This window comes from Lissotriton vulgaris, chromosome 10 (genome assembly GCF_964263255.1).
Source record: "Lissotriton vulgaris chromosome 10, aLisVul1.2, whole genome shotgun sequence".
NCBI lineage: Eukaryota > Metazoa > Chordata > Amphibia > Caudata > Salamandridae > Lissotriton > Lissotriton vulgaris.
In genome coordinates this window covers 807,050,047-807,077,148 of record NC_141698.1, presented here as the reverse complement: position 1 = coordinate 807,077,148, position 27,102 = coordinate 807,050,047, and the positions used below count along the sequence as shown (strand labels likewise).

Genomic DNA, 27,102 nt, shown 5'->3' with positions numbered 1-27,102 from the left:
GCCCCAAAAAGCTATTTTCACTGTAATCTGCATGGCTTTTCTGTAGGAAAGCATTGGTATGCAATATTAAAGTTAATAATGTTATCGCCATCCAGGAAAACACCTAGAAACTTCATTTTTAGACTCTTTAAAATATTTATTAAAATCCCAATTCATTGGTGATGTTGGATGTGTAATAAATATTATAGATTTAGAAAGTTACCTTATCCCTCCCTAAAGCCTCTGGAGGCTAATTTACATTATCCTCCAGCTGCATCCTTTGAGTGCTTAGCCCTGTATGAAGTTTGAAACTATTTCCACAGAAGGAGACAAAGGTTTGGATGTGGGAGGTGTTTCTGTTCCTCTGACATGATGACTGTTTGGGCTGTGCCAAGGAAATGGATTAACTTTGTTACCCACAGGCTGGCAGCAGGCATATATATGAGACAACCACAGTACCCTCCTCAGAACAATACTAGACCTGTGGAAGATCAGAAGAGGACTGAGCCTACTGTATGAGACCTGAGAAGAGCCTACAAGACTGGACCAGCTCTTCCTAGTGTACACAGGACAATAAAGTGCATTCCAAGGGCCAAGGCTGACCTCCTGTTCAAGCTGCAGGGCAGAACAATCTAAAATAAACCAGAATCTTCAACCAAATGGCAAAACACCTTTGTCAGATTGGCTTGGCAGGTTGATCCCAGTCACTGGAGGTTTTTGATTCTGAGTCTCAAGTTTCAGGACATTTTAGCAAGAGTTTTACACAACCAAGGGTCCTAGGGCATTGGGGACAGCACTTGGGGTGTCAAGACTCATTCCAGCAGAGGCCAGCAGGTGGGGAGTTCAGGTCAGGTCCCTTTGGAATTGGGCAGCTGTGCATTGCAGATGTGGGGTGAGCTTTGCACCTTGATGCATGTTTAGTTTAGTTTAGTTTGTGTGCTTATAAAGCACTTGAATCACTCCCTAAGGGGTATCTCAGCGCACGTAGACTTGCAAAAGAAAGTTGTCACAGTGGGCTGGTCTGGAAGAGGGCAGTTTTCAAAGCCTTCCCAAATTTCAAGTGGTCTGGACATTGCCTTGAAGCTAAGGGAAGTTGGTTCCATAAGGAGGGTGCCTGATATAAAAAGGCCTTTCCTTCTGTCCGTGCTTTCTTGACCACGGGAATCTTGAGCAAAGATTTCGAGCCAGATCCAAGGTCCCTTTGGGGGATATATTGATGGAGTCTCTCCGCCAGATAGGTAGGTTAATTTCCCCATATTGCCTTGTGTGTCAGCCAATAGATCTAAAACTTCACTCGCGCACGCACAGGTAACCAGTGGAGTTGTTGTAGAAGAGAGAGTTAAGCTGATCTGTGAGGGACGTTTAAGACTAAACGTGCTGCGGTGTTTTGTACAACCTGAAGGCGGTTCAGAGAGGACTCAGCCTGTATCAATAAGGCGTTACAGTAATCTAATTTACTCAACACCAGGGTTTGGATGGGGGTTTTTCGCAAGGAATCGGGGGATAAGGAAAAACTCTTCTAAGCAGGCCCAACATATGAAAGCATGAGCCAACAGTGTGTGTTACATGCTCATTCATGGTTTAAGTCTGTCAAGACGCACCCCTAAGTTCTTTGCCGCCGTTTTTGGTGCTGGCTAGCTCTATAGGCCACCAGTCTGGTGTCCACAATGGTGGGACCTCTCCAAAGAGCATGATTTCAGTCTTTCCGGCATTCAGCTATAAGAAGTTGTTTCTCATCCACTGTGAGATGGCCAGCATGCTGGAAGAGAAAGAAGCTTGGGCTGTCCGAGAGGTCTTGTTGAAGGAAAAGGTAAGTTGGGTGTCATCTGCATAGGATATCGGGATGAACTCGTTGTTCATCAGTAGTGAGGCCAAGGGGCTGTGTAGATGTTAAAGAAGGTTGGGCTTAAACATGAGCCCTGAGGCACTCCCTTGGTCATTTCTTTCGTGTTGGAACGGTATGGTTCCAGGTTTATAGTCTGGGTGCGATTAGAGAGGAAACTAGTCAGCCACTGCCGTGCCACTCCCCCAGTCCCGGCTTCCCTCAATCTTATGCTTGAATGGGCTGAAGAAAAATGTGAATGACACCACCACTAACAAATGAAAGTGTGGTTGAAAATCCCTATAAGTAACTAAGTCATACACATAATTTTAGTAAAATTGAAAGATCTTGGCTAACAGACCTAAATAAGCTAATTGTTATGCCACTGGCTGCCTATTGCCTTTGAGAAAGAAAGAAGGAAAGAAGCAAGAATGAAGTGTTAGAAATTGGGTCTCTAGTTGACAGAGGTATGCCATCTGTCCAAGTAAGGCCCACAATCCTCGTCAGGTCAAGTCAGATACACACCGTAAATTAACCTGTGCTCACCCTTTGGTAGTTTGGCACAGAGCAGTCAGGCTTAACTTAAAAGGCAATTTAAAAGTATTCAGTAAAAGAAGTGAAAAGACCACACACAAATAATCCACACTTGCTTAGACAAATAGAGCTTCATTTAATGAACAAAATAGAACCAATATGACAAAAATCCAATAAGTAGAACCGGAGTTATGAATTTTTAAAGAATATCTGCAAATATAGTGCTTAAAAGCATGAAGCACCAACCGAGGCTATCTGGTCGTGCTTGACCGGGTCAAATCCAAAAGTTCAAGCCAACTGCAATGGAGCGTGAGTTGGATATAGGGACCAACCTTGCCCTGCTGAAAAAGTACCCCGGTTGAAGGATTCGTCAAAGGCGAGTTGCAAGGAGCAGGGAGGCGATACGCGTACTCCAATCCTTTGTATTTGTAAGTGATGCGTTGTCATCAGGGATGCGCCATTGTCGAGCAGCACTGGATGGAGGCGATGTGTCATCGTCGTGCAGCTGGTGTCCTTCAAGCAGGTGATGTGTTGGTGCCGAGGAGTCCAGATGCTGTTGCTGGGTTGCCCGAAGTTTTTGATGCCCCTGAGACTTCAGAACAGGAGGCTAGCAGACAAGCACTTGAAGTCACTCTGAGTTCAAGTGGTGTAGGTCCAGTACTTCTCACTTGGGCAGAGAAGGCAGCAGGCAGGCCATCAGAGCAGAAAAGTAGTTCTTCCATAGCAGCAGTCCAGCAGAGTGGCAGTCCTTCAGCAGCACAGCATTCCTTTTTATGGCCGGTTATCCACAGGTCCAGAAGTGTACTGAGCTGGTAGGGTCAGCAGTGGTGCCTTTGAAGTGACAGAGCTCTTCCCTTCCTGCCATGTCGAGACTCACTAAAGGGGTTAAGCAGTTCTTTGTGTGGGAATAACGACACAGCTTGTTCAGGTGTAAGTGTCCGATCCTCCTTCCTATCCTGCCCAAGATGACACATCAGGATGTGAATGGCTCATCAGACATGTACAATTCCTTTATGTGGGGCTGTCCAGAGGGAATACACAAGGCCACCACAGACGTGTATTGGATACAGGCAGCAGGCACACAGAGCTTAAAAGCAGAAAAAGGACACTTTCTAAAAGTGGCATTTTAAAGTTGTAACAATAAACCCAACTCAACATTAAAGAGGGTTTATTAATACAAGTCCATAGGTAACAAACAACACAACAGTTTTTCTCCTTCCCAATCAGAAATTACACTTATCTTCTCAATGCTAGCCTATGAGAGGGATAGGCCTCCCAGTAGTGAAAAATAAATGTGAAGGTTTTTCACCACCAGCACATGGTAAATTAAAAAGTATATGTCCTGTCTTTTACTTACATAGAACCCTGCCCTATGGGCTACCTAGGCCTAACTTAGGGTTGACTCATTGGTAAGCAAAGGGAAGTTTTACACTAGGCAAGGGGGTTTGGGTGCCAAGTCGACTGGCAGTAAAACTGCACATACAGGCTTCGGAGTGGCAGGCCTGAGACATATTTAAAGGGCTACTTAGAGGGTGGCACAATCAGTGCATCAGGTCTACTAGAAGCACTTAGTTTACAGGCCCTGGGCACATATCGTGCACTTTACCAGGGACTTAGAGGTATATTGAGTATGCCAATTGTGGATGAACCAATGCTACATGTTAGGGGAGTGAGCACTTGCACTTTATACTGGGTTAGCAGTAGTAAACTGCCCAGTATTGTAAGGCCAGCAAAAAATTTAGCAAAAGGAGGTAGGCAAAAAGTTTTGGGGTGACCCCGCATAAAGAGTAATTTTCAACAAGAAGGAAAGAAAGAAAGAAGGCAAAAAAGAAGGAAATACAGAAGGCAAGAAAGAAAGAAAATAGGAAACAATCAAATAAGTAGGAAAGAAAGAACGAAAAGAGGGGAGAAAGACAGAAAAGGAAAAAAGTAAAGAGAAAGAATGTAATAATGAAGGAAAGAAAGAAAGCACTAGACACGGAAATAAAGAAGTAACAAAGGAAAGCAAGAGATAAGGAATGAAAGCAAAAGAGAAAGAATGAAAGGAAGGAAGAAACAAGAAAAAAGGATGAAAAGCAAGAAAGAAAAGAAGAACAGAAAGGAGGCAAGAGAAAAAAGCAAGCAAGAATGAAGGAAAGAAAGAAGGAAAGTAAAAAGAAAGCAAGAAAGGAAAGTAATGAAAGAATAAAAGAAAATGGGAAAGAATGAAGGAAAAAAGAAAGCAAGGAAGAAAGATGTATTGAAGGAAAGGAAAGAAAGAAGAAATGAAGCAATAAAAGAAAAGTAAGAAAGAAGGAAGAAAATCAATGAAAGAAGAAGCTAAGAAAAAGAAAGAAGGAATGGCAGAATGAAAGAAAACAGGCAAGCAAGAAAGGAGAAAAAAGGAATGAAGAAAAAATGAAAGAAAAAGAAGGAATGAAAGGAAAGAACAAAGGAATGAAAGAAAAAAGGAAAGAGGAATGAAAAAAGGAAAGAGGAATGAAAGAAGGAAATAAGGAAAGAGAAACTGAGGCAGAGGGAAATAAAGAAGAACGGAAATAAGGATTGAAAAAAAGTATTACAAGTGCTGCAAACTAAACACAAGGCTGATTTTCTTCCTGAGCAAAATTTGTTGAGGAGTCATTGGTGAAATTGAGTCCAGAATAAACATGTTCTGAAGAATTGTCAGCTTATTAATTAAAATGTGTAATATTGAAGCTTTCCTTAACTCAATAGATAACATTTTCAAAGGGGCAGACTACTGTGAAATTCCTTTTGGCGTGTCCAATGTTTATCTGAGAAAGTCAGATAAACAAAGGACTTTCCCCAAAGGAATTTACAACAGCATTAGTAGGAGACATGAACTGATAAAGCGTCGAATGTGACCTGTGCTGTTATGAAGTGTCCTGCTGTCACATCAGACTCTAAACCCAACACCAAAGTAATATACTGAAAGCAAAATCATTGGCACAGAAGCAGACTAGCCTGACCCCCTTGCCTCATGCTGTATGCTGTAGAGGGCAGGAGCAAAACGTGAATGGCACACCAACAGGCCAATGGATGAAAAAAGCTGACTGAAAGCCCCTTTAAATAAGTATTTTGGTAAATATATGTTTTAAAAAAATCACAAGGTCTTGGCTAACACCAGACCTAAAAAGAAAGAATGAGATAGGATAGGTAGAAAGAAAGAAAGGGGAAAGGGAATGAGTGGGCAATGAAAGGGGATGATGGGTGGAAGGGTGAAATGTAGGTTGGAAGGGTGAAAAAATGAATGGATGAAAGGACAGATGGAACAGTGAGCGGATCGATAGGTAAAAGGGTGAATGGATGGAAAAATTGATATTTTGTGTGGAGTAAAAGGATGGATGGATTGATATATTGATGGGTGTGTGGGTAAAAATGTGAAAGATTGTATGGATAAGTGGGTGGATTGAATGGACGGATTGAAGAACAGGGGAAGGAATGGACAGATGGATGGGCCTGTAGATAAAAGGATGAAAGTATGAATGGCCTGAAGGAGGATGAAATTCTGAACAAATGTTTTCTATGGAGGGTTGGAGAGTCTGTTCGCTTTGGTGCTTGATGTAATTAGAGGAATGGTTTAAGTGGGGGATATGTTACATTTCTGGCTACTCCTTTGATCGACATCCATGCCAAACACACTATAAGGAATTTGCTTTAAATGTGCCTTAAAATTTGTAATTTTGAGTGTGAATCTGGTTGTAAATGTACTTTTCTGCATTCAAATAGTAAAGTTTTGATCATCGAGAAAAACTACAGAAAATTGACGTTCCATAGCGCTACCATCAGAGCATTGACTATCGAGCGCATAAAATGACGTGTGAATGTGGAAAATTAAAAGAAGTATGATAGTCAAAGTACAGACGCATAACACATCCTGGTACAATTTCTAATTAAAAAAGAAAAAAAGCTGTTTAGGCTAGGATTCTTTGCTCTGTCCCTGACTCACCACTCCTCATCCCCAGCCCCCGTCATCCTGTTTCTTTTAACCAAATACTGACGCACATCTGGACAAAAAAATAAATATGATATAGCCTCAAATCTAATTCTGCAGATACAAAAACTCTGTTAAGTAAGCAAGCCGACATGCACAACCGCTTATTTCTGGTACTTTATCAAATGATTCCTCATATTAGAAGCTTCTCTTTGAATCGCTGAACACAGTTTACCTTTCTTTCTATTGCAGATGTAAGCTTCACTGTTGCTGGTTGTAAAGCATGCCTTGGTCAATATCTAATAAACTAACCCTGATAGCACTCAGGCACGTGTGCTAGTAGCAAGTAGTACGATTCTGAGTAGGATGAATTATTGTAATGCCCTGCTGCTTGACTCTCTGAAGTTCCTTTTGGATAGACTTCAGAGGATCTAGTCAGCGGCGGCCAAGCTAGTTCTAGGACTGCCCAGAAGGTCCTCTTCATACGCGGTACAAAAGGGTTTGATCGATCATCGTTCTTTAGCCCACTCTGCCACCCCAGTTCAGACAAGGCCATATGCAAATCAGTCTGACCCTGTGCCTCTTGGGAACAGTCCAGCCCGAACTGCCAAGCCATGCCTACCCTGGACCGGAAACAAGCTTCCGAGGACCGGTTTCTTGCATTTCAGCCGTCTTCAGCCCGGCTTGCTTGAATCCAGTGGCAAAGTGAGAAAGGGACTCACGTCTGAGCATACCCTGCCAACTTATAGCAAACAAAGCGGTACAAAAGGGGGTGGTGATGGACGGAGCATCTGAACCAATCAAACACTCACACCCAGTCAACAGATCTGGGTTTGATCAATCGCTGTTCTTTAGCCCACTCTGCTACCCAAGTTCAGACAAGGCCATTTGCAAATCAGTCTGACCCTGTGCCTCATGGGAACAGTCCAGCCCGAACTGCCAAGCCATGCCTTCCCTGGACCGGAAACAAGCTTCCTAGGACCGGTTTCTGGCATAACAGCGGTCTTCAGCCAGGCTTGCTTGAATCCAATGGCAAAGTGAGCAAGGGGCTCACGTCTGAGCATACCCTGCCAACTTATGGCAAACAAAGCGGTACAAAAGGGGGTGGTGATGGACAGAGCATCTGAACCAATCAAGCACTCACACGCAGTCAACAGATCTGGGTTTAATCCATCACCGTTCTTTAGCCCACTCTGCCACCCCAGTTCAGACATGACCATGTGCAAATCAGTCTGACCCTGTGCCTCATGGGAACAGTACAGCCCGAACTGCCAAGCCATGCCTTCACTGGACGGGAAACAAGCTTCCTAGGACCGGTTTCGGTGGAAAACATGGCACTAAAAGTTTCATGAATTTTGACAACAAAAAAAGATATGATATCAGGCACAATATAAACTGTAACACCAAGTTTGTCGTGTATATCATTGAATGTATGTGTGGTAAATCCCATGTAGGCAGTAACATTAGACCTTTGAAAGACAGAATTACCGAACATATCAGAGCACTCCACCAACAAGATGCGAGATACCCTGTAGCCTAACACGCAGCAGCCTGTCCCTCACAAGGCACTCATAAAACGCGTTTAATTTTTTGGCATTGATGTGACACAACCCAACATACGGAGTGGGAACAGGGATCTCAAATTTACACGCACAGAAGCTCTTTGGATCATGCGCCTTCGTACCGTGGAACATGGTCTCAATTGGGACCATGAAATGCAATATTTCCTAGGTGATGACTGATGAACTGATATACAAATATATACACTAATTAAGCTTTTCTGACTAACACACACATAATCATGAGCATAGGTTCTAGTACAGTGCAAAGGTGGTTTTATTGCCAATGATTAACACTGATCTCCATGTTCAGTTTTTAGCAAATGGATACCATTCTTTAGCTACGTACAATGTGACCACTCCTGTCTCTCTTTATTGATGAATGTGTAATAATGCTCTGCATAGGGGTTATTCAAATATTGGTCTTAAAGAGCACCTTGTGTTTAGCGATACTTGCAACGGTAACAATAGAAATGCATATTCTCACTGATCTAATTATAGGCTTTCTGTGACCAGTACTGCCTTTCCTTATTGTCGCATATACACTACAGCCCTGCATAGGTGTTATTCAAATATTGATGTTAAATGAGCACCTTGTGTTATGGATACTTGTTACGAGGACAACAGAAATGCATATTCTAACTGTTCTAATTATAAGCCTGCTGTTTAAAGAATGTATGCATGCGAACATTAGCATAAACACTAACATACAGCATATGACTTAGACATAACATACTGGTTGTGTATAGAAATGCAATTGCCCTTTATCGAATGTATTCATGCGAACATTGACATATATACTCTGCTGGGTCGGTTCCCTAAACATACTGCAGTAAACTTCGACGTAACGTACTGTTCGTGTATAGGAATGCAATTGTCATACAGGATCGCCATAGGATATATATACTCTGTACAGTTGCACAGCCAACGTGTAATAAGTTATACTATCGTTGTCAGTCAGTTTCCAATGTTTTAACACACAGTAATGTTTATACATCTGGCACCATCATTTCATAATGTAATTCCTTGACTCATTGACCGCCTTCTCTGACTCTCTTTCTCATCTTTCTTCTTGTAAACTCTTTTCATAAGGGACAATGAACTAGCTAAATAATTTCTTTCGGTCTTTAGCTTTATTGGCTTTGACATGCAATAATGTAATTTTACATTACCAATAAAGTTACACTGGAAACAAACACAAGCCATCTCTCTATCACGCCACTCTACCGGAGAGCATTTGTACACTTCCAGTTCTACTTTGATTAATAAGGGTACTAGCCTTCCGTGGTGATTACGCGGTAGCTTCAAAAATGACCTCCGGCATCGCAAATCACGTGTCCATACCCGGAACACAGTGAACTGCTGTGAGGAGTTCTGAGCACACATGCTATCAGTAAGACCCTGACCAGACCTTTTTCTTTACTTTAAATGCAGTGACCTACTGCTCAAATCCACCTCACAGATCTATTTCAGATCTGACATTGAATACGATCGCCCTCACGGCGCCTTCATTATGATATAAACCTATACCAGGGTAACTATTTCATGAATACCCAACAGACAGTCTATCCTACTATTCGTTAAGCAATAGAGAGTAACTTTCTCACATACTCTGTTACCCACCATAGGTATCATAAAATCTTTCGAGTCCTACATTCCAGGACTTCTCTTGGCGAGCCGGAGATTCTGTAGGACAATAAGCGCATTTTCATAACTTTTTTATGATTTGAGGCTACCCACCTCAATGTGATACCATTATTAATGTCCCATCAGTCACCACACATAAAGTGAAATCATTTACTTGTGACTTTTTTATAAGAGGGTAACTCTCAATGTACTCCATCATTTCGTGCCACGGGTCTCACAATTATTTATGTCCCATTAGTCAGTACACGTTTAGTGTAATCATTTACTGATGATTTGCCCATAAGAGGGTATCTAATAATGTACTCTATCATTTTGTGCCACAGGTATTACCAATTGAGTCCATCACTCCAGGACTACGTTGGGGCCAGCCGGAGAATAAATTAACCGGCAGCGTGGTAAGCGCACTCTTAGTATTATTTTGCATGTCGAGGCTTTCCACCTCGAATAATGTACTACCAGTCTTTACACGCAGAAGTGTATTTATTCACCTGTTTCACTTTATCCTTAGACGTTCTAATTGACAAAGATTTTCAACCACTCTCAGTGATTAGCCTAGCTGGGTTGGAATTATCACCGGCAGCGCGGTAAGTGCTCTTTTTTATTCTGTCACCCTTTTTTCTTAAACACTATCATCCTTTTCACTGGTTTTAATGACTTGGAGCCAGTATGCTTATGGTTCTTAATTTTTCTCCTCCGTCTCTTTCTTTCACTTACATTTTAGATTGCAAAGACTTTTTCTTCACCATTCAGGTAGATAGCAATCTCTTCTCTGTTTTAAGGATGTATTCTAGTGAGTTGTACCATATAATATCGCTTTACATTTGCGATTTTATTTTAATGTAGTGTTGATTTTGAGGACATTTGTATCATCATGATTTGCATAGGCACCACTCACAATGTCACTATTAAGGATCTGTGATTTTAAGTTAAACACACTTACTTGCCATGTGTCAATCTTATAACCATGGAATGTTGTCGTACAATCTATCGGTGATCAGGGTTTCCACTGGTAGTTGAATGTCACAAACAAGTGTTGAAGTGTCCGTTCACCTCTCTTGTACATCTTTCAAAAAATATGTGTCATACATACCCATTGTATCTTTCCTAGCCCTGAGGAAGTTGCGGAACTATTTTCACATGTGACGAAACACATGTCGGCTGGTTTCTGTTTTGGCTTAAGGAAACCCGAATTAAAGACAAAGCAACACTGATATATTTAAGCTTTTGTAGTGAATATACACACTGTTGATTTACCTAGATTAGTGCCTAAGTTTGGATAAAAAAATTGGTGACAGATGTACTGCCTGGATTGAAACATTTGATGATTTGATTGATGACCCGGAAGAAGCAAATGACAAAAAGATCATTACATATCTAAAGAATTTAGCGGGTAAAGGAGTAAAATATGTGATAAAGAAAATACCACAATGTGATGAAGTGAAGTTCCATTAAATCATAGAGGGGTTAAACACCAAGTTTAATTCTATGCTGAATGTTGACTATGAATGGAACATTTTTAGCCAGGAAAGGCAGAAAGCTGGTGAAAGGATGGATGAGTTTGTAGAAAGACTTGATTTGCTCATCAAACATTGTAGGTTTGAGTTCAATGATGAAGAGGCCATGCGTCTCAAAATAATAGATGGTTGTCTCTCTGATTCCATCAGATGTCGAATCCTTAAAGAGCCATTCAGATTGGAGTGAGTACTCATGGCTGCCAGAGTGAAGGGAGGAGCTGACAGACACGCAGCTACATGAAGGCTGGAATGGCCTGAAAATGAATCAGCAGTGAGTGTGAAAATTAAGTTGAAATACTAGGTAGAAGGCCATAAAGTAATGTCTCCCAGGAAGAAGAAATTGTGTTTTCAATGTGGAAGGTAAATATCCAGCCATTGGACAGATATGCAAAGGCTGCGGGGGAGAGAACCATTCTGGAATACTTTGCAAAGTGAGGGAAAGATCCAGTGCTTCACTTCAAGAAAATTAAATGGAAGAAAGATCAAGAGTGTCACATCGAGTAAACAAAAAGAATGCCAAATTGTTCCAGACAAAATGCTCTACGCGCGCTGACATGGCCAAGCGACCACATCAGTTGTGGCAAGTAGAAACCGAGTGACACAGATTGTCATCATATTCCTAGTGTAAAAGTTTGTCACTGTCATTGTCAAGCGGCAGTGAGGAAGATGGGTGTGCAATGTCAATGTTGATGCTGGAGGACATGCACATGTAGGATTAGCTTCTTGCAAGAAAAAAATGCGGTCGAAGCTAGACCGACAAGTGAGAATGAAAAATTCCTTTGGACACTATCTAGATATCATACTGAAAGTGAATGGGTGCTCCACGCATATTATCATAGACAGTGGCACATCGTTACACATTTTGCCGGTGGAAAAATACTATAAAATGTCACCAGTGCCCCATTTAAGCTCCGTCAAAAATGAAAGTGTATATGTGGGCTGCTTTGATGCCACTGCAAAGTAGAGTTCATTCATAGCAACTGAAGCATAAAAAGACAAAGGTACAAGCTCCAATTCATGTCTTGCCAGGCACTTTATGAATGCATGTTTACTCAGTTTCAGAACTGCTGCTGATATGGAGCTGATTTCTGTAAACTACAAAGCCAATGCCTATCATGAGATAGTGAATAAGTTTCCATCCTTGTTTCATGGACCAGGAAGACTTAAGCACATGCACATAAATGAGTACATCCGTCCTGTTGCTCAAAGACATCATCGACTTGTATTTAATTTACAAGAGGCTGTTCAGAAAGAACTTGAGACATTTTCAAAGTACATCATTGAGTGATCCACTGGTCCGACGCCATGGGTATCACCCATAGTTGTAGTGCCAAAAAAGGATGTAGAGGAGCCATGTCCATCTGCGTTAATATGTGCCAAGCGATCAAGGCGATTGAAAGAGAATCACATCCAGATCCGCACTTTGCTTACACAATTACGTAGATGAATGGAGCTAAAGTCTTTCCCCACCTTGATTTGAACAGAGGATGTCACCACCTCAAACTGGAAGACAATTGCTGGTACATTACTTACTTACTAATGTTTGTTTATTCAGAAATAAAAGGCTACGTTTCGGTGTGTCATCAGCTGCAGAACTTTGTCAGGGTGTCATTCATCGCGTAATACAGCCAGTCACAAAAGCTTTACATTTCAGTGATGCATTCTTCTTTTTGGGGGCACACGAATGAATATGATAGAGCTCTTACACAAATGTGCTATATATTTGCCGATTCAGGTCTAATTTTAAATGGGCAAAGTGTGAGTTTCATAAAATCAAACTCAAGTTCTTTGGTCACATCCTTTTCGATGAGAGAATGACGGCGGATCCAAAGTACAAGCCTTGTCATTCACTTCTCCCCCACAAGATGTAACTATGCTGTGATCCTTTCTTGGTAAGGCAAGTTACTGTTCAAGGTATCTATGTGACTTTGCCACTGTAAGTGCCTAATTGAGATTCCCATTTCAATGGTCAATGATTGTGAACAAAGCTTCAAGAAAATCAAACATGCAATTGAGAATGCCACTGAAATGGCACACTTTGATCCGGAATTAGACGGAGGTTGTTGTTGACGCAAGCCCAGTAGGCTTGAATGCCATCCTTGCCCAGGACACTGAACATCCCAGTGCCCCAAGACACATTGTGGATTATGCTTGCCTAAGCTTGTAATCGATGTAACATGCCTATTCACAACATGAAAATGAAAGCCTTGCTGAGGGTTGAGCTTGTGAGCATTTTCATGTGTTCCTGTATGGGAAGTATTTCACAGATGTCACTACCACCAAACATTGTTCACAATTTTCACAATCCTAAAGCCAAGATGTCCCCTTGCATTGAGAGGTGGGGGATGCAATTGCAGGAGTATGATTATACAATTGTACATCATCCAGGAAAAGATCAAAACCCTGCTGCCTACTTCTCACATGAGCCAAAACAGTCTCGGGGGACTACTTCTAAAGTGTCTGATGCTTATGTTAACTTCATTGTGAACCCCAACATCCCTGCTGCCATATCAGTGGAACAAATCATTGATGCCACAAGCACAGAGATAGATCTGCTGATGCTCAAAGATATTATTATACATCAATCTTGGTGAAAACACACTTGACCTCTTCATGATGACTTTAAATACCAGAAATTCTAAAATGTGCAAGAAGAACTTTCAGTTACCCTAGAAGGCATCATCCTATGAGGGTTAAACATTGTCATACCTGAGAGTCTGAGATAACAAGTTGATGGCCTATGAGGAGCATAGTGGAGCTGTTGCTACTAAAAAAGCTCTATGGGACCAAGTGTGGTTCCCTCATCTTGATGAAAGAGTTGAAAAAGCACTAAACGCATGTCATTTGTGCAACTACTTTTCTTCCAAGACAACCTTGCATCCGTTAAACATGTCTGATATTCCAAAGCATGTATGGGAGAAAAATGCAAGTGAATTCTTTGGACCCCTTGACAATGGACATTATCTATTAGTAATTGTTGATGAATATTCCCGTTTTCATCTTGTGGAAGATCTGTTGTCAACTACTCATGACAGAGACTAGAAAGTATTTTTGCTTCATGAGGTGTTCCTTTAATTTTGAAATCTGATAATAGCCCACCTTTCAATACTCAAGAATTTAAAGATTTTCTCACTCATCAAATTTTAAGTATCAGAAAAGCAGACATCTTTGGCCACTGGGGAATAGAGTGGGCAAGAGATTTATGAGCACCCTGAAGAATACCGTCAGCGTGTTTTACTGGACAGGTTTGTATTCAAATCAGTTCTTCAGTCTACACTTTGGGCTTACAGGTCAACTTCCCATTCTACGATGGGTGAAATCCCTGCCATCTTAATGTTTGGGAGAGCCATATGAACCAAATTACCACAATGGACCACTGAGAGAGCTATTGACATTGATAATCTTCTCATTACTGATATGTCTGACAAGCACACAATAAATACCTATGTGGATAGACGGCACTGTGCTCAGAGCACTGTGTTCAAAAGAGGAGGCCAAGTTATTGTCAGGCGAAACGGATACACAAGTATGATGCTACCTTTGATAGTCACCCACAGAAGGAAACTACCTTAACCATTTCCAGCTCCAGATATCAGAAGGGAGACTTATCCACTTGAGAGTCCGGAAAGTCCAATGACAGTACTAGTGTCTCTATCACCAGTACCAGTCCTGGATACTTCTCCTGTATCTCTGTAAACTTACATGACCAGATCTGTGCAACTGATTTGAGCACCAAAATGACTTATTGAAGAGTTGTGATGTAGATATGCATTGTTAGAACTAGCATCCTTAAGGTGGTCTTTCCCTAGACTTTTTGCCTTTTACCTCCTGTTTTTGTTGACCTTAGGGCTCTGAGCACTTTACCACTTCCACCTAGTGCTAACATGCATGTGCTTCTCCCCTAAACATTATTATATTTGAGTATACCCAATTGGCATATTTGTTGTACTGGTAAGACCCTTGCAAAGTGGTATACCATATACCCAGGGCCTGTTTTTCAAATGCTACTACTGGGCTGCAACACTGATGATTTTGCCACCCACAAAAGTAGCCTTACAAACCTATATCATAGGATAGCATTGGGAATTCCTTAATACACTTTTAAGCTGTAATTCTTGATCAGAGAGGAGTAGCTTTTTCATGTTTTATATGTTTGGAATCGTAATGATAAATCTTTCTTACTGGTGAAATTGGATTTAACATTACGTTTTAGAAATGCCACTATTAGAAAGTGGACATTTCTCAGTGTTTACTGTTCTGTGTACTGACAGCCTATTTCCAATACATAGGGTGGGTGATAGTTACACTTTGTGCATTCACTCTAGACAGCCACAATAAAGGAAGGATATGTGTGCCTGAGTATCCATCTACATACATCTGTATCATGATGGCTTTATCTGGGCAGGATGGAACGGAGGGGCTAACACTTCACTTACATAGGCTGTGTCCTGTCCCAACCCAAAGGACTTATAACCCCTCACAGATAGCCTGACAGACAGGACTGGGTTGAATAGGATACTTGTGCACTTTAGAGAGCTGCTTTAAAGTCACCCCCCACATCAAAGGCACTTTTGGTTACACGTGCTGGGTCTCTGACCCCCTAAAATCAGACAGTTCTGGATATTGAACTGAACCTTTATTGAAAGGACTGCTGTGATGCTAAAATGACACATCTTTGGATGGCAGACTTGAAAGGCCTGCTTTTCTCTTGTGTTGCTCTGCTGCTCTCTGACTCTGCTGAAGGAGGGCTGGACTCTGCCTTCCCTCCAAGTGATCTCCAAGGGCTTGCTGGCTTGCCTCCTGTTTTCTGAAGTTTCAGTGTTAAAGTGCCACTCACCCGAAAAGCAGATTGTTCCTTTGGGGAGATCAGATGCTGAATCCCAACAGTCCCAAGACTCTCTTCCTGCAACAATGGTGAACAACACACTATGCATGAGAAGAATCCCAGGGGAAGGGGGTAATGGGAAGAGAAAGAGAGAGAAATACAATGTTCTGCGTTCTTCAGATTAATGCACCTCTGATAGTTTGGCATGTACAGCATCTGCTACCACCTTGTCTGAAGAACAAATGTTGTGTGCTCTTCTCTATAAAAATAATATATAAATGTAGGTTACAGAAACTATTTGAACCAAATCAGTAACTAGTTCAATGTCAGGTACCTCTTATAATTATGCTTTGCTACATATGGGATGATTCTTCAATCTCCGTAAAATGCCTGAATCTGTTCGGTATTTTTGAATCATTATCTACTGATTGTATATTAAAATAAAATAAAAGGCATTAACATGAAAGCGCTTTTTATACACTTAGCTATTGTTTTCTCTAAATATTATACAACCAATATCGTTGCTTACTGTTCGTAACAATCTTTTCTTGAGCAATGGTAGCATTTGTACGAAAATAGTCTTTAGATTTTTGAGAGCACTTTAGTCTTTTAATGCAGTTCCCACCAGGTAGGTCGCCACCTCTCCGCAAAGCTCCGCCTGTGTGTCCCTGCCCCAGCTTCCGCTGCTGAGGAAGTTCAAGGCCCTCCTCCACCTGCAGGCTACCACCTGCGCCTCATCCCTGGTGGCCAGTGGCAGGGCGTAAGTTTGTTCATCTTCCACCTTATTGTTTTACTGTATTGCCTTTAATTTTCATTGGTGTGTCTGTGACTGCTGTTGTCTGTCTTCCCACGCTGCCTGCACGTGGTCCTTTGGCCTCTGTACCCCTCGCTGTCCCCGTGTCTCTGCCCGGTTTTCCTTCTGTACCCCTTGCTCCCCGTGTCCCTCTGCCTGGTTTCCCCTTCTGTTCCCCTCGATGCCCCCGTGCCTCTCTGACCATGTTTGCCTTCTGATTCTTAGCTGCCCCTGTATTTCTGTGCCCTTTTTGCCTTCGGTGGCACTCGTTTTTCATTGATTTTGTGCCCTTTGTCTTCTGTGCCACTCGTTTCCCCTTTGTTTTTGTGCCCTTTTTGCCTTTTGTGCCACTCGGTTTTCATTGATTTTGTGCCCTTTGCTTTCTGTGCCACTCGTTTCCCACTGATTTTTGTGCCCTTTTGCCCTATTTGTGCCCTTTTTACATTCTGTTACACTTGTTTTTCCCAATTTTTTTGTGCCCTTTTTTCCTTCTGTTCCCTCTGTCGTCCCTCACCGCCCCCGCCGCTGTGTCCCCTGCGGTCCCGCCCCCTGACTGCCCACTGCCCATTCGCTGCCCCGCCTCCCAGCTGCTCCTACCTCCCACCTCCCCATATATGCTGGCCGCTGCGCGGTGAGGAGAGCGACCCTTGACCCACCAGGTAGCTTGCTCCCCCTCTGCAAAGCTCTGCCTGTGTGTCCCTGCCCCAGCTGCCGCTGCTGAGGAAGTTCGAGGCCCTCCTCCACCTGCAGGCTACCCCCTGCACCTCATTCCTGGTGGCCAGTGGTAGGCCGTAAGTTTGTTCATCTTCTGCCTTATTGTTTTACTGTATTGCCTGTATTTTCATTGTTGTGTCTGTTGTTGTCTGTCATCCCCGCTGCCTGTACATGGTCCTTGCCCTTTTTCTTTCCTTCTGTAACCCTCGCAGCCCCGTGCCTCTGCCCGGTTTTCCTTCTGTACCCCTCGCTGCCCTGTGCCCCTCTGCCCGGTTTTCCCTTATGTTCCCCTCGCTGCCCCCGTGCCTCTCTGCCCATTTTTGCCTTCTGATTCTTAGCTGCCCCTGTATTTCTGTGCCCTTTTTGCCTTCAGTGCCACTCGTTTTTCATTTTTTCAAGGCCCTTTGCCTTCTGTGCCACTCATTTCCCCTTCGTTTTTGTGCCCTTTTTGCCTTCTGTGCCACTAGTTTTTCATAGATTTTGTGCCCTTTGCCTTCGGTGCCACTCGTTTTTCTTGGTACCCTCTGCAGTTCTATGCACAAAATGGCAGGCACTGCGCGGTGCCTGCAGCACAAGTTGTGCATGGAAGTGCACAACATGCCTTCCTGGCATTGTGGCGGGTGGTGCTGAGAGCACCGCCCGTTGCAATGGCAGGAATGCAGGATGCGCCCGCCAGTGTGGCAGGCGCATCCTAATGTCTGCCCCGTACCAATGGCGGGAGGTCCCAATCCACAAAAGGATGTCCGGCGGATAAAGTCCGCCCACCATACTAATGACCCCCATAGTGAGGTCAAAGGTTCCATAGCAAGAGCATTTTTTGTGTTGCAAATAACTTTGGCGTTATTTGACAAAACTTCACAAAGCTTTTGAAAAACAGTTCCTTCCTGGCAAGTTTTGGATTTTATCCATCAAGTGTTTGGGGGGTATCATTTTGGAAACTATACAGAAAAAACAGCTGAATGAAATTCCATCCAATTTGGCGAAAAGTAAAAACTTTACTCTGAAAGTGTGCTTTTTGTTATTTGGTACAAATGTTGACACAAGTTTAAAGAAATTTGTGTTTAAAGAGGTGCAGTTGGTGGTCATGAAGGGGTTACAAAATAGGATCATCTTGGCTGTTGGTGTCCAGCTATGCTCTGATTGGCCACTTTAAAGTCAATGCTGATTGTCGGACCACAGCATGAACAATATGTTATGGAAACCATTAGAGGCCTAAGGAACATGGTCCTTAAGTCCTAAAAATGTATACAAAAACATTTAAGGGGGCTGGGTGAGCACACCCTGACACACCTTGATTGACTAGAAACAACATGGACAACATGTTCTGGCATTACAAGACTCTGGGTCTTCGTCCTCATTGAAATGCATTGTAGATAATGCCAGCTTTTGAAGGTCACCAAACAAAGTACATAAAAAGAGTGATAACAGATGTTGGTCACAACATAAATTATTTTCTTGGTTGTGTTATACTAATTTTAAGAAATCTGGTGAGTTCTCAGGGGATTTTTCCTTCTGCAAAATACTGATCCCTTGCTGGGATTTTATGAACCATGTTTGAGAGAAAGTGGTTTTTGCTTCTGTTTTGTCACAGAGGTTGAGGAAGGTGCCCCAGAAGCTAAAATGAGAGCACATTTTCCCCTAAGTTCACAATATCTTTCTCAGCCATGGGAGAATAAAGTCTGAAACTCTGGTAAAACATGCACTTCCAACGGCAGTAGCCTGTTACTTAATTTCCTAGCATTCTACTGCAGCTTCTCGCAATGTTCTAATGAACAGCTAGAGTGCTAATATTCAGTATTCATGACAAACGTGTGGTACATCCAGCTTTGTTCCAGGTCATCGAAGATGGCAGGAGCTCTAAACCCCGCCCTCTCCAGTGCGGCGACCCACAGGGCTCGTCGCTGATCCCTACTCGCTTTAATGGGTACATGTTCCCACTAGCATTAAGCACGGCCCCGTTCGGAATCCAGATGGTTACCTAAGCTGACGACACCCAGCTGGTGGTAGCCCTGAATCAATCCACCCCTCACTCTTCCACCCTAAAATCCTACCTCGCTGAATTCGTCAACTGGATGGGGTCCTCCCATCTGAAATTAAATGGTGGAAAGACCGAGTTCATTACCCAAGGCAATTTTGACAACACAGCACCCAGCACCATCTGGCCATCATGCATGGGCCCAGTCCCCACCCCTAAGCCCAAAATAAAGAGCCTGGGTATCTGGTTAGACAACAAACTGACTTACCAAGCACAAGCCACCAAAACTGTGGCAACATGCTTCAGCCTCATCAGAAAAACCCTCCCCCTGCTGCCCCCCAAGCTAAGAAAACCATGGTCCAGTCTATCATCCTCTCCAGACTGGACTATTGTAATGCACTTTATCTGGGTGCCCCTACCTTGGTCATTAACCGATTACAGATCATCCAGAACTACGCAGCCAGATTGCTCACTGGTACACTGGTAATCTCAAATCTCTTCTCCAAACCCGCCCTGCGCCTCCTTCATTGGCTCCCCGTGAAAGAGAGAATCAGATTTAAGTCACTCTGTATCGTCCACAAATCTCTCCAGGGCAAAGGGACGCCCCTACTTTCTGCCATAACCCATCTCTACAAGGCCAGGAGGACACTGCGTTCGGACGAACTCCACCTCCTCTCCACCCCAAGAATCAACCGAGCCAGGAGTGGCAGTAGACTGTTCTCTCTGAAAGCAGGCAGACTGTGGAATGCCCTCCCCCTTCAACTCTGAAATCAACCGAGTCCTGGCATCTTCAGGAAACAGCTGAAAACCCTCCTCTTCCCATAACCCCCGCTCTGTCCACTTATCGAGTAGTTCTGCCTAGCGCTGGGAGGCCTCCGGGTAGCCATGCACTCTATAAATATCCTTTTCATTCATTCATTCATCTGAAGACACCTTGATGGAATCAAAGCTGTAAAACATAAAGCATTTTAGAATTGAAATAAATGTGGGGTTTTTTTTGTCATAAAAAGTATGGTTAGTGTTTTGCTAAGCTAAAATGAGGAACCTTTTCAATGAGTTCTTAAATATATTCCTCACCCATGTCAGTAAAACAATGTGACATGCAGCCAAAACCATACATGCCAATAGACCCGATTCAGTTAGGAGACACCCAATTTTTCAAGCCAAAAATGGCTTTATTTTGGATGGCTCCTGCCTGAAATTGCCTTTATAGAAGTCAATGGAGGAATTACATTATCTCGATCATTTGTTTTTTAAATCTCCCATTTTTCTCTTATAAAATGTTGGCATGTGTGACTGAAACATGTACTTTCAACATCAGCAACAGTCTGTCAGATAACTCTCTAGTGTTCCACAGCAGCTTTACACAGTGGTGTAATGAACAACTAAAGTACTAACATTCTATATTTATGACAAGTGTGGCACATGGGAAGCCTTCTTGATGAATTCAAAGCTTTAACACTTAAAGCATTTATTTTAGAAATAAACACAATGAGGGGGCTCTTATTGTTTCATATATATATATATGTATATATATATATATATATATATATATATATATATATATATATATATATATATATATTCACTCAAAAAACTATAGGTTTTAGGGGTGTTATAGTTAGCTGGACATTTCACTCATACAAAACCATTGAAATTGCTCCTATATAGTTAGTTGTACTAACTATATTTCGCGCACCCGCAATCCACTGCTGATGATGTCACATATTACATCATTCATGACGTGGTCAGTGACATCACTGATGACATCATCCAGTGAATGTGGTTTGCTTCGTTATTTAATTATGCATTATATATATAGCAATTTGCATTGAAGAATGAGTGGATATATAAAAATAAATATTTGGATGGAGGATTTAGTAGCAGTATAATTGACTGTTTACTTGACCAATTTATAGTGTCTCTCTAAATATAGTGGATAGTGACTAAACTGTGTGAATATCTGTATCACTTTGCCAGTTGTTGTGTAAACTGGTTCTACAGTTGGTTACTAACTATGTGAAAGTCTATATTAGTTATTGATTAGTTAACTGAGTATTTGTATGGGAGAGTGAATGTGTGTGTGGTTCGGTGGGGGGTGTGTGACTGCCCAAAGATGTGTGAATAGTTGATTCACTAGATATATGAAGTTAAAACTACATGTTCTAACAGTTGTTTGGGTGAGTGAATATCTTTATGGGTGTGGTGATGAGCAAATATATTTCTCAATGGTACATGTCCAACAAACTAGAAAACTAAAAGGCAGTGTATGTGTCAGTTGTTGCATACAAATAAGTATACATAAGACTTAATGATTGTGTGAGTGACTGTATGGATAACTGTGTACTTGTACTAATGATTTTATAATTCACTAAGTATGACTTACTATCTAAATGAATAGATGAAGTTGTTTTTGTATAAGTGTGTAGCTAAGTAAATATGTAAGTATGATCCATTGTTTGCATAAGTGAGTAGGATGACTTCATATGTGAATAGGATGTGTGTAATGTCGATATAGGTGTATAAGTATTTTTGATAGGGTTCTATTGTTCATTGACAGCATGTATGAGTGAATCTACAGGTAAGTGATTAGATGTGTGTATACATCTATGAATCACTGAGTCGGTTTTTAGATAATTGTATTGCTGTGACAATGGATTCAAATATGATACTCTATTTTACAAAGAGTGATGAAAGATTTTACTAGTGTATGCAAAGGTGTATGTGATTGTCATGTGGATGATGTCATCAGTGATGTCATTTGAGATGTCATCAGTGATGTCACTGACCATGTCATGAATGATGTAATATGTGACATCATCAGCAGTGGATTGCGGGTGCGCGAAATATAGTTAGTACAACTAACTATATAGGAGCAATTTCAATGGTTTTGTATGAGGGAAATGTCCAGCTAACTATAACACCCCTAAAACTTATAGTTTTTGAGTGAATTTTAAAGGTTTTTTAAATGCTAATTCCTAACTATATAAGGCCTGAAACCTATGGTTTTTTCAGTGAATTTTAAAGGTTTTTAAAATACTAATTCCTAACTATATAAGGCCTGAAACCTATGGTTTTTTCAGTGAATTTGCAAGGTTTTTGAAATGCTAATTCCTAACTATATAAGGCCTGAAACCTATGTCTTTTTCAGTGAATTTCAAAGGATTTTTTTTAATGTTAATTCCTAACTATATAAGACCTGAAAGCCCACCAGGAATCTCCAGTATGCGCCAGGGGACTGCATTGCAGAGAGGTGTAATGAAGCCACGCCCCTTTTTACACCTCTCTGCAACGCAGCCCCCGGGCATGTTTGCAGAGGGGGAACTAATTCCCCTTGCATACTGGGGGTCCCTGGGGGCCAACTAGCCCACTGTGAACCTGCAGTATGCGCCAGGGGGCTGCATTGCAGAGAGGTGTAATGAGGCCACACCCTTTTAAATACCTCTCTGCAACGCAGCCCCTGTGCATGTTTGAAGAGGGGGAACTAATTCCCCTTGCATACTGGGGGCCCCTGGGTGCCAACTAGCCCACCTGGAACCTACAATATGCGCCAGGGGGCTGCATTGCACAGAGGTGTAATGAGGCTATGCCTCTTGTTACACCTCTCTGCAACGCAGCCCCCTGGCGCGTTTGCAGAGGGGGAACTAATTCCTTAAACTCATGGATTATACCCCATACAAAAAATAGCTCATAGATATATCAATATGATGTTCTTTATATAAGTGTCCATGTCCCCAGATGATGTGGATGTATGATGTTACAATGCATACTTTTACCACGCATGCCTTTACAACGCGGTATTTACAACGAATACCTTTACAACGCATAGTGCTTTCGGGTGCTGGATAGTGAATAGTTTAATTTACTATTCCAACTCCAGTCCCCGTGGACTCTAGGGAAGGTGTTGGATAGCAAATTAAACTTATTCCCTATCCTAGAGCGCCCCCCAGCGCAATGCGTTGTAATGGTATTTGTTGTAAATACCGCGTTGTAAAGGCACTGCGTTGTAAAAGTTGCGTCGTAAAGGATGTTTCCCGATGATGTTAGCTATGTTTGCAGATCAAAGGATATTACTGCTCCTTATAAAGTCATTTAGAGATTCCAAAAGGTCTCTGGTGTAGATTTAAATGTGAATGTACAGTTAAGAATCAGTATTTAACCCATTGGGAGTCTCTGTGCACAGCAGGAGGATTTTTTTTATTTCACGTCGGAGTTCTAATTCCGTGTTGCCTCCTCATGATTTTTTTCTGTACGTGCTTAATGCCATAGTATATCATATTTTCTGTTTTGCCATCATGTTTTTCCCATATATGCTTTTCCCTGGAATACTGATCATCTTTATTAGTAAGGGCTCCCCTCCTTCACCGGTTTGCTCTGTCCGGACCCTGGGCATCAAGGTCAGCCATGACCTGTCTATGCATGCCCAAATCAGCTCCGTTGTATCCGCTTGTTTTCTTTCCCTCCGCCTTATTCGGAAGATTTCTCGGTTTTACTCTACGGACGCCCTCAAAACCATAGTCATGGCTCTTATCACTTCCCGCCTTGACTATGGGATTGGCTTGTACGTGGGCATACCTGCTTATGAAACCCGACGCCTTCAGGCCATTCAAAACCAGGCAGGCCGCCTCATTCTTCGCCTTCCCAAATCTGCTCACATTACCCCTGTACTCAAGTCCCTTCATTGGCTTCCTGTGCACCTTAGATCCTTTTTCAAATTGGCCTGTCTGGCCTTTCGGGCTCACACTCATTCAGCTCTTCTCTTCATCAGTTCTCTCTTCACTCCCCAAGCCCCAGTCGCACTCTCCGTTCCTCCTCTCTTTCTCTTTTGCACGTCCCCCGCTTCCGTAAATCCAGAACGGGGGGCACCCGATTCTCGGTTCTGGCCCCCCCCGGTTCTGGAACAGTCTTCCTCTTTCCATCCGTTCTATCCCTATCTTTGCTCACTTCCGAAAAGCTCTTAAAACTTTCCTGTTCTCCCAGGCATTTCCCTGTCAGCTTTCCCGGCCCCTCTCTGTGAGTCTGGTCAAACCCCCAGCGCCAGGAAGCCGCTTGGCCGCAGTGCGCTCAACCAAGTTCCTTCTTCATTCAAGGGCCCTTAACCGGTTCCATGCTCATGACGGAGCCGCTCCGTCATGAGCCGCGGTTGCGCTGTGCTCATGACGGAGCGGTTCCGTCATGGCCCTGCCGCCGCGCCTGCGCGGCGCGTTCTATTGAGCGGGCAGGGCCATGACGGAACCACTCCGTCATGAGCACAGCCCAACTGCGGCTCGTGACGGAGCGGCTCCGTCACGAGCATGCGAGCGCCGCTCGGCCCCCCCCCCAGCGCTGCGGCGGAATTGCCGCCGCAGCGAAGGGGTTAAGTGTTGCAATATGTGCAGTTTGAGCTTATTGATGGTACTGCCCACTTATTGAATCCCGCTTTGACAACAGATCTGTTTCACAAGTGATCTTCTCCTGTATCTTATTGGTTGAGCCATAAATGGTTTTGTATTCACTCTTGTTTGTGCCATGTCTGCAAGCCTTAAATTTTGTACATTACCAAAAACCTAGGGTTGGGGCTGGGAGCCATGTTGATATATTAATTTGAGAGTCCACTGGTCTCATGTAGGAACTAGTCAGAAGATCTCCCAATGAGTGTGCTTTACTGTACATGACATTAGGTTTTTTAGGCAGTACCTTCTTTAGATTTAAGTCCATGAGCAGGATCTTCCAGTTGTTCCTAAGTATATTCCTTACTTCAGCGCTTGATGTGTTATAGTTGGTTATAAACCAAATACATGTATATATATATATAATCCCAGCGACGACGCAACTCTCGTTCTGGAGTGGCAAGGAATACTCCAGAGAAGCAAGATAATGTACATGTATACATTTCATTGATAAGGAAGCAGATCAGCAATAATCACAATTAGTAATATAAATACTCAAATGCCTCCATTGTTCACTGGGCAGATAGAATTACTCCCACAAAATAGAAAATATGGCAATCTTTAGTTTGCATACCTGGCATTGGTGGTGCAGGTAGCTTCCTCCTCTGTTGCCTAGAGGTATCGATGGTCTGTACCTGGAAAAGAATTGCATAAACAACTCTCAAATATTTAATAATACAACAAATAAATATAATTTGTAACGTGTATTCACGTATTTCTAGTATACCTGATTATTTTGAAGCTGTTCCCGTTTCCTGGTGAGTCGGACACATGGAGCAACATTTAAACCTGCATGGGTGAGGGCTGAAATCCTGCTCTCAATGTCTGATATCTAAAACAAAGAGAACTGAAGTTAATGTGACATATTGACATGTTTACTATAGTTTTCAAAGTTAGTGGACAGAAAACAATTTTCCATTTAGAACAAAAAGTAGCAACGACACACCGACTTAGGTAACATAAAAAATGTGGCCATATTTCAAGAATCCATTAGTAATGTGCTTCTATAAAACATGTGATTTACTTGCTGACTGCTAAAAGGGTTAGGTTGACCTGTGAGCACCAATGGATGATCCTCCTCGTTTGTCCTAAAGTGGTAGAATGTTGAAGGCGAAATCGAAATGTGTGCCGTAACAAAAGCTTGAAAATAAGATTAGTGCTTTATTGTCCCCTTGTCATGTTGTCTCTTGACAAATATGGCAACAGGTTTGCACTGGTTAGGGTGTTCCTTAAAAATTTGTAGAAAAAAACAATTTTACTAATCCTTTGCGTCGTCACTGCATCATGCAAAGACCCAGGGCAAACACAAAGACTTATTTGGAATTTACAAAGCCACGCAAGGCATGAATTATGCGTTATGTTATATTTCAAATTGGTAGGCGTTCCACAGGTGAATCATAGGCTTTGCAATGCATCTACCCTTGGATTTTTTGGGTGTATTCCTAGATTTACTATTGCTACACCTTCCTTAATGGAAAATGTCTTTTTTTGTGCAGCAAGGTATCCTTCCAGCAGAAAAGACAATCTTGCCTGTAACACAGGCACCCTTTCACTATGGTGCAAGGGTGCCTGTATTGGAGCTAGGCAGCATACAGTGCACCAAAATGCACGTAGAGAGCAAAAATGCTCCAGTCTCTTTGTAAATATGGAACTTTTCAGCTCTCACTTACATGCAACACAGCATAGCAACTTGTGCTTGCTGCCCTGTGTGCCGTGACATGTTAGTAAATGTGCCCCATTGCTCCTAATGCATATTTCTGTATGGCCATAAAAGCCCTACATGTGAATTCTCTAAAATATGTATAGAAAAATCCCGTTTAGATGTAAATCATGGCTTAACACGGCCAGAGATGGCCACAGAGCAAAGCTCGCTGGCATGCCAACCATTTTGAACAACAAAACTGCTTATACTGTCATATTGCACATTTTAATGATAGATTTTGTCTTTCCAGAAGGGATGATTAACAGCAGTGCCCAACAAACCGACGATCATGGTAGCACTGTCCTATCTCAAGTTGAAAGAAATTAGTTTCTTGATGTTTTTGACAACGACATACTGACTTTGACTTCAGTTGAAACGTTTTGGTTAAACACAACGCCTTGGTATGATGTGCAACATATTTTTCACAATATATTAAAGTAACAAACAAGAGAATGTAATATCGGTATCTACATAAAACATGTTCTAAACCTGAACAATTAGTGAATAAAACAGACATTTAAAAAATCTGCCGTAATTAAAATAAAACTGATGGAAAGACACTCCAGGTGCAGGTAGGTTAAAACAGGATCTTCTTTATTTAAGATGTAGAGTAAAAAGGCCTTAAAATTCTCTACAGCCCCCTCCTCAACCTCCTTTTTCAAGCCTCCTACTACC

General features: G+C 42.3%; 1 protein-coding gene across 1 annotated transcript in view; it reads right to left on the bottom strand.

The window, feature by feature from the left end:
• MYRIP (myosin VIIA and Rab interacting protein) overlaps positions 1 to 27,102 on the bottom strand; it is a 1,654,117-nt gene that overhangs the window by 99,917 nt on the left and 1,527,098 nt on the right. Inside the window, exons 14-15 of the mRNA XM_086941723.1 lie at positions 25,453 to 25,557; positions 25,300 to 25,360 (exon numbers count right to left, since the gene is read on the bottom strand). Of these exons, the coding sequence (XP_086797849.1) occupies positions 25,300 to 25,360; positions 25,453 to 25,557 (166 nt within the window). The remainder of the gene's footprint in view (positions 1 to 25,299; positions 25,361 to 25,452; positions 25,558 to 27,102) is intronic.